At 36.7% G+C, this 9,201-nt stretch overlaps 1 protein-coding gene across 1 annotated transcript in view; it reads right to left on the reverse strand.

The window, feature by feature from the left end:
* LOC106882802 (bone morphogenetic protein 1) overlaps positions 1–9,201 on the reverse strand; it is a 58,508-nt gene that overhangs the window by 15,560 nt on the left and 33,747 nt on the right. Inside the window, exons 10-13 of the mRNA XM_014933585.2 lie at positions 7,675–7,824; positions 4,079–4,169; positions 1,320–1,441; positions 81–230 (exon numbers count right to left, since the gene is read on the reverse strand). Of these exons, the coding sequence (XP_014789071.2) occupies positions 81–230; positions 1,320–1,441; positions 4,079–4,169; positions 7,675–7,824 (513 nt within the window). The remainder of the gene's footprint in view (positions 1–80; positions 231–1,319; positions 1,442–4,078; positions 4,170–7,674; positions 7,825–9,201) is intronic.

The raw sequence follows: 9,201 nt of genomic DNA on the forward strand, positions 1-9,201 counted from the left end.
AAACACACACACACACACACACACACACACACACACACACACACACACAAACCAGCAAAACAACCCGCATAAGGACTTACGTGAAAGAAGTTCGTATTTTGCTACGAATGATACATCCACTATAGGGTGTTCGGAGTAGAACATCACATGGAACGATTTCGTTTCAGTTTGGAATATCGGATTTTCATCATGGCAAAACTTTTTCAGAAGTGTTCTTGAGTTTGGCGAACCTGGAAAAAAACCTATATTTATGCATTTTATGTAATAGTGCTCATGATAACTAAACCTCTCCCACCACAAACCTTGTTTATCCTGAGCGCCGCTGAAGCGGCTCTGAAGGTGGCTGAGATTTATCTCCCTGCTAGCGATAAGTGTACATTTTTATACCAAAAACCAACATGAGAGTTTATCTGTTATCTACCACAGTATAGTTTCTTCTAACAGAACACCCACGTTTAAGTGGAGATTATATTACTCTACTTAAGACTTAGTATTCGTTCATGACGAAACAAGGAAAGAGTATATTCTGAGATACACTGGAATTGAATCATTTGCACTTTGCAAACTTATAATAGAGTCTAAATCCCGCAATGCAAGCGAAGTAAGCACTTGTTAGTTATACAGTGTTGCCACCGTTTCCAGTACTGTATTGATCTATTTGTAAAATTGGCACTTATATACAGTACAACTAGCTTGGTTGTTGTGATATGAATTATCATAGATGTGACCTAATATCAATTGACTTAGCAACTATAACTTTCACATGTATATCGCTATCGTTAATGATACTCTCTCTCTCTCTCTCTCTCACACACACACACACACACATACACAAATAAACACACACGCACACATACACACACGTATAAATGTTGAAAAGTTCCTGGCTTTGGGTAAAAGATAATACAGGAAGATCAGTTAATTATGATTTTATTCAACATATTCCCCTCTTAGATTCACACACTTATTGCAGCGGTCCTTAAGTTTTTCTAAGCTCCGTAAAAGAACTCGGAAGTTTGGACCTCCAGCTAGGACTTTCACGATACTCTTAAAGTCAAGACATTTTCGGCACACTTTGGTATATGCATACACACACACATATATCCATGCACACACTTACCCCCCTCTCTTTCACTCTCTCACTCACTCTGTGTGCGTGTGTATTGCATGTGCGCTGTGTGAGTATGTGTTATGTGCGTGTGTAAGACTTTGTTCAAGATGTTTTACTCTAATGATTAATTTTATTTTCATTTCATATGTATGGTTTTGTTTAAATTTTGTTTAAATCATATCTGTGTGTATTCAAACATAACTGTTACCTTCATATACAGCGATATACTTTGATTGGCAGTCTTCATTTTCTTCTCCCATGTTCGTAAAAAGAAACTGCAGTAGAATGGTGTCGTTTCCTCCCCCGTTTGAAATAAACCATTTACAAGTCCTGCAACAATAGATATGACAAGGCTGAATAAAACAAAACCAAATAAGCAAAAGGTTAAACCAAATGGCTCACAATTTTACCTTTTGCTATTTAGTGCAAGTTTGTTAACACGCCAGACAAAATGCTTGATGGCATTTCATTTGTCTTTCCGTTCTGAGTTCAAACTCCACCGAGGTTGACTTTACTTTTCATCCTTTCGGAATTGAGATAAGTATCAGTTGAGCACTGGGGTCAATGTAATCGACTACAAATCCATCCCCACCAAAGTTTCAGGCCTTGTGTCTACAATAGAAGGATTGTTTAGAACTGGTAAGGCGGTGATCAAGCTGAATCCTTAGCACACCAGATCAAATCATACAGGAGTCGATAAAATATGTATCAGTTGAGCATCGGAGCCTATGTGACCGACTTGCCGTCTTCCCTCAAAATTGCTGCCCTTGTAACAAAATTTGAAGCTATCATTTAGTGCAGGTAAGGCAGTGAAGTGGCACAACCGTTACTGGATCAGAAAAAAATGCATAACAGCATTTCTTTCGACTCTTTACATTCTGGGTTCAAATCATGCCGAAGTCGACTTTGCTTTTCATTCTTTCGAGGTCGATTAAGTAAAGCATTGGTCAAGTAAAAGGGCTAGTGTAATCGATTAAACCCTTCCCTCAAAATTGACAGCCTTGTGCTCAAGTTTGAAACAATTATTTAGTGTAAGTAAGGTTATTGACTTGGCAATATATTTAGATCATCTGATGTAGTCATGCGATAGTTTTACCGCTTCTTTACGTTCTGAGTTCACATGCCGCGGTCAACTTTGCCTTTCATTCTGTCAGGATCGATAAAATATAGCACCAATCAAGTACTGGGATCAATGGGATTGACTAAACCTTCCTTTCAAAACTTGGCATCGGGCCGTGAGTTGGCAGAAGCGCAAGAGCCTCATACAAAATGCTTTGCGATACTTGTTCCGGTTCTTTACGAGATCAAGTCCCACCTTTCAACTCTCATAAATCGTTAAATTAAAAAATACCAGTCAAATATAGAGTTCGATATAATCGGTTGACTCCTCATAAATTTCAGGCTTTTTATCTACATTAGAAACGATTTAGTCCAAGTTAGGGCGGTGGGTGTGGAGGCGCAATAGCCCAGTGGTTAGGGCAGCGGACTCGCGGTCGGAGGATCGCGGTTTCGATTCCTAGACCGGGCGTTGTGAATGTTTATTGAGCGAAAACGCCTAAAGCTCCACGAGGCTCTGGCAGGGGGGTGGGGTGGCGACCCCTGTTGTACTTTTTCGCCTCAACTTTCTCTCACTCTTTCTTCCTGTTTCTTGAGTAACGCTGCGATGGACTGGCGTCCCGTCCAGCTAGGGGGAGCACATACGCCATAGAAACCGGGAAATCGGGCCCATGAGCCTGGCTAGGCTTTAAAAGGGCGCATAAATAAAAAAAGGACGGTGGGTAGTTGAAACCGAGGAGTGTTAGTTTACATAACTTGAGGTATTTAATTATATCTTAAGTTCTCAGTTGAAATACCCCTGACTTGACCCTTTATACTATTGGGAATCGATAGAATAAGTAACAATTGAGTAATGCCATTATTAGCCATTTAAGGGGCGGTTAGTCCAAAAACACTTATTGTGAACGACAAATCTGCATTTTCTTATTCAATCTCATTTCTTTACATCGTATTCCTCCGGCATCGATGCGATATATGGCAGTAATATTCTGGAGTGGATCAACTGAATTGATCATGAACATGTCCTATTAAACGTGTAGCTTTCGTTAATGTTAGAACCCAATGAATGACACACAACGTTGTCCATCAGCCAAGTTATCATCTAAAAATCGACCCATGGAAGGATGAACTGTGGATTGCCTCCAAAAATCATTATCAAGACCTTAATGGTGTACAATGGTAGAGTGATTGATGAGGGAACGGAGTATATAACGATTTCATGATCATACTCAAAGCAAGTGTACTTTGTAGTTGATAGTTGCTACTGCTAATGATGATGATATCAGTGATGATGATGACGGTGTTGGTGATGATAATAGCATTAGTGATGACGACGGAGGTGGTGATGATGCTGATGATGATGATGATGATGATGAGGATGAGGATGATGATATCGGTGGTGATGAAAATGGTAAAGATGATGGCAACGATTGTGTAAATGAGAAGTAACGAATTCTGTATATTACGAGCTTTAACGGCATATGTTAAGAGTTTTTCTCATGTAATTATAAGCAATTTGTTGAATGTTGTCGTTTCCCATATGATAGTATAAGCTGGACAATAAGCAAGCAATAATATGACATCGCCTAAGCAAAAGAAATACTTTCGTGTGTGAATATATATCTAATGTTAATGAAGAAAAGAATTTGAAGCCACAACCTTAGATTAAAGAGAAAGTGTGATCTCCATTTCGATTCTGGTTGGATTATTTAACCAGATTTTTTTTATCACTGAAACTAACAGATAAAATACTCTTGTTTTTAAGCAAGAAATACGAAGAAAACTGTTAACAATATATATATAAACATTTTGCTGTACGAAGAGTACATGTGCAGAGCGTATTGCTATTTTACGATATCCAATATTATCCAAAGTTATAGTAGGTACTATATAATCCAGATCATTGTTTACCTGCCATCATCCGGAAAACTGAATGGTGTTACATTGAAGAATTGGGTTATCCTTTTGGCATGAAGCAGCTTCAGAACAGGGCAGTTATTTTCTACAAATAATCGAAATATTAAATATTACTCTTGAGTTTGGAAAAATGTTTGAAGTACCAATATATCATAATACTGAAAATGTTTCTATAACACGGTATAATGTGGTATTGCATGTAATTAGAGAAAAGTAAATGAATTATTGTGTAATCTATTCTGATGTGCAATAAACTGTACACAATGGGTGTGCACTGTGGGCTTATACAGCATTCACAAAATACTGATAATAATTATGAAAATAACTATATAACTATAAAGATAGTAATGACGAATATATCTATGACTCGACTTCGCTGTACAATGAATTGTTCAGTTAAGATTTGGGTTAATCAATGCCTTGTGACTGGAAATTTTTGACTGAAACATGATATTTATACTATATACATACACATTTTTACACACACACACACACACACACACACACACACACACAAACATACAGATATATATGTACGCACAAACACACATATATACACATAGATATATATGCACGCACCCACACACACGCACACAATGCTTTACTGATTTCTAATGTTTCATCTTCAAATGTCCAGTCAGTCATATCGCTCCCAGCGACTACTCCTGTCTAGTACTTATTTTATCGAACTTGTGGAATCGTTCAATTACAAGACATAGGTAGAAAGCGAAAATTAACATGGTTTAGTCCTCCATCCATCTAGAAGCTTCCACTAATACAGCAAAGAGCTTCCTAACGCTAACTAAAAAGCATTTCCCAATTACATGTAAGTATCATATTTCTTTCATTTGTGTGTGTTGTATCGTATCTAGTTCATTGATTCCTAAATATTTGTATGTCTGGCTTTGGTCTAATTCTCTCATATAATTTGCATTACCTAGTGTAATGTTGCTACTCTTAACTAGTTTTCCTCTCTTCAAGGTTCCTTTGGCACATTTTTCTAAGCCAAATTTCATGTTTATTTCTTTGGGAAATCAATGTACTTTCTGTAGCAATGTTTCCAGCTGTTTATCATTTGTAGCGTACAGTTTTAGATCATCCATATATAAGAGGTGGCTGATTGTTTTGTTGTAACAGTTGTATCTGCATCCAGTTCTGTTTAGCTGGTCAGATAAAGGTACCAGTGCCAAGCAGTAAAGGAGTGGAGAGGGTGTATCGCCCTGGAATATTCCTCTTCTAATGGGAATGGCTTTGGCCTTTATGAGTCCCTCTTTTATCTGGCGCTGTAGCACTGTCTGCCATTTATTTATCGAATATGTTACATATTTTATGATTATTGGTGCTACCTTGTTCATGGCTAGTTTTTCTAGGATTCATGTGTGGGAAATACTATCAAAAGCCTTTCGGTAATCGATCCAGGTCATACTTAGACCCTTCTTCTTTCTGCGACTGTCTTCAATTATGGCTTTATTGATCAGTAGCTGATCCGTATGAGCCCTTGCAGCATCCCTTCTGCACTTCTGGAAACAGTTTGTTTTCTTCCAGATGCTTGCTCATTCTCTGCGATATTATTGCATTAAAGGCTTTGTAAATTGTAGGGAGGCAAGTTATTGGTGTATAATTTTGTGGATTTGCCGTTTTAGTGGATTTAGGAATTAGGATAATTTTCCCTTTCGTGAGCCATTCTAACATTGTTTCTGGCTCTGCTATTATTTCATTAAATTTCTCAGCCAGCATTTTATGTGTTCCTCTTAGGTATTTTAACAAGAAGTTGGGGATCTTGTCGTTCCCGGGTGCCTTCCAGTTGTTTAGATTTTGCAGTGCCTGGGTGACCTCTTCAGTTGTTATAGGGGTCCAGAGTTGTTCAGGTGCTGAGTTCGTTATTTTGATAGACCTTTTCTGGGGTTGTTCCTTCACCGACCATATTCCTTTCTAAAATTCTTCCACTTCCTCTGCTATTGGTGCTGCATTGATGTCTATTTTATTTTTGCTAAGTTCTTCGTAGAATCTTTTGGGGATGGAACTGAGCTGTTTGTTTTGTTCAAAGAAGCGTTTACGTTTATCATACTGGTGGATTCTTTGTGCTTTGGCAAGGATATCTAGCTTCAACTGTTATTTTACCTCATGTATACCTTGTTGTGTAATTTTATATTTACGTAGCATTTTTCTTCTCTTCTTGTTGCTTAGCAGTGTTGATTGTCTACTAGTTTCATTAAGGATTGACAGATCCTTTCTCTTATTTCTCTTATCTGGATATTATTTACCCACAGGGTTTCTTTGGGTAGTGATACGCCTATTTGGATGGGTTTGAGGAGGTATCCAGCTTCTTTTGTGGCCACAGCGGCTGCTGCATATATTATATCATTTAGTCTGGTCATATTGACATTTGTTTCTGTGGCTATTAGTTCTGTGACTGCCAGGTTCATGCAATTTATTATTGATGTTTTATTATCAATCTTAATTCTTGGGAGGTGCAATCGGTGATCCATACGGAGATCTGTGGCTTTCAATTCTTTGATTATACTCATTTTTGTTTCCAGGTTTTAGATTTGCTTAATATTCCCTTTCGTTTATATTTGTGTCTGTGGTATTCTGGTTTGGTGCATTTTGCTTATCATTATATATATATTCCTACAGTCTGGGTACAGGAGGCGAATTGGCAGAAGCGTTAGCACGCCCGGCGAAATGCTTAGCGGTATTTCGTCTGCCGTTACGTTCTGAGTTCAAATTCCACCGAGGTCGACTTTGCCTTTCATCCTTTCAAGGTCAATTAAATAAGTACCAGTTAAGCACTGGGGTCGATGTAATCGACTTAATTTCTTTGTCTAACCTTGTTTGTTCCCTCTGTGTTTAGCAATAAAAAAATAATTACACATTCCTACAGTCTGGGTTTGTTGTCTTTCGTTGTTAACTTCGTTTTTGTTGGACATGTTACGTTTGTCTTCGTATTTTACAGTCCCAGTGCTTATGATATTATTTGGCATTGCTGTGTGGTTGCTATCTACGTTTTCTTGATGTATTTTTCCTTTTAAGTGTTCTATTTCTATTTCTCATATTTTGTTTTGTTTTGGCAATATATCTCCATATATTAGCTAGTTTATTAGGGTTAATTTCAATATCCAAATCATTATCTAGGTTATTTTTCTTCCAGATTTTATACATATATATATTGTGTTTTCGTTCTGACAGTAGAGCACTATTATTATTATTATTATTATTATGTTTTATATGAAGCAGATAAGGACCAAATTTAATCCTCACTAAGACACCAACCACAGTGAACTTCAAGTTGACAAACAACTCGTTAATATAACTTATGGAGCTGTACTTTACAGTGCGGAATTATACAATATTGTGATATTTACTTACAGATATAAGGGTTTTTAGATAAGGGTAATAAGAGTTAATAATCTTGTCTATTGATTTATGACAGTAGTAGATGATAAGATATAAGCGACCGACTTTACAAAGACAAATAGAAATGTAAATAAGTATCTAGAAAACGATGCAATGAGTTTTAGAATAATCTATTTTAATTCTCTTTATTTCTGCACCACTGATTAATTAGAATTCCATAAAAATCCACTTACCTTTCGGTTCAGAATAATGAACGGCGGTGAAGCGAGTTGCATGTTTAATGTGACCAGTGAGTCGAACGAAAAGATGGCTGCCAGTAGATTTCAAGGAAGGAGTTTCTCTACCACAGAATTTCTTCAGTAACAATCCTTGATCGTTTGGTCCTATTGGTTTAATAAGAATAATAAATAGAGATTTATAGCATAGGCACTTGTCTAGATGATTTTACGGGAAGGGACCGAATACACATAACTCAGTATATATGTAATTGATCATAATTATCGACGCCTGAATGATAATAATTAAAGTTATACAAGATTTGAACTTAGAAGTAAATCGCACAAGCAGTTTGTCCAACGCCATACTGTATCTGTCACCCATTACTTAAAGGTAATATTTTGGTTTTAACGCTAAGGAAAGTAACCTTGAATAAGTTATTGTGATAGCGTTGATGTTTCACTGACGTTATTTCTTATTTAATTGTATGTTTGAAAGCTGAGTTTGCGGAGGAGAGTTACAACTAGATGAATTCTCCAGGCTGTTTAAATGCACAAGCCTCGGTTATCTAAGCAGCTAAAAAGTGTACGCAGAAGGGTACCCAGGAATCATGACTTGGATGTAGCCCGCCCCCCTTAGAATGTGTAGCGAATGGTTATCAGATTTCAAAGCTAGGATTCGAAATCAAATCCACATTTTCCCACAAATTCATGGACAATTGTCTTCGCCTGTTGCACCAAAAAATTTATGAGAAAATTTTCCCTCACAGGAAACCCCATGAAGATAAGTTAAATACTAAACGAACAGTTCAAAAATGTTTTTACTAAACCCTTGTGGAGTTCATTGTCTCTTCACCTGTAACCAAAGAGGTGATAATAGTCGATTACGAGATGTAATACTGACCATATAAGAGGTAGGCATAAATTCAGTAGAGATGAAAAATAAACGAACTTTAGGTTAGTTAAAATATATTTGTGACATGTTTTGACTTCTAAAAGTAAATTTACTGCAATTACCATGAAGATTAAAAATTATTTCTTATGACAAGAGGCGTAAAAAATCGTATCTGCCCAGTGCTTCCATCTAGCGGATTTCCAGAGGCGCGTTTCTAGTTCTTCAGACTTCCTCAATGGAAAATACCGAAGGGAGTTAACCTTGGGCAAATTCAAAACTGTAGCTTCATCTAAAAACAGGGTTATCTCTGCGGTATTATTTCCCATTGAGGAAGTCTAAAGAGCCAGAAACGCACGTCAGAGAATCCGCTAGAGGGAAGCTTTGAGTAGACTTATCATAAGAAATATCTTTTTTCATTTTCACGGTAACTACAGTGAATTTACCTTTAGAAGTTAAAATATGCCACAAACATATTTTAACTATCCTAAAGTTTGTTTACATCTTCATTACTGCTTGGCGCTACTACTGCTGCTATACATACATATATACATACATACATACATACATACATACATACATACATATATATATATATATATATATATATATATATATATATATATATATATATATATATATATATATATATA

This window comes from Octopus bimaculoides, chromosome 7, assembly GCF_001194135.2.
Source record: "Octopus bimaculoides isolate UCB-OBI-ISO-001 chromosome 7, ASM119413v2, whole genome shotgun sequence".
Classification (NCBI taxonomy): Eukaryota; Metazoa; Mollusca; class Cephalopoda; order Octopoda; family Octopodidae; genus Octopus; species Octopus bimaculoides.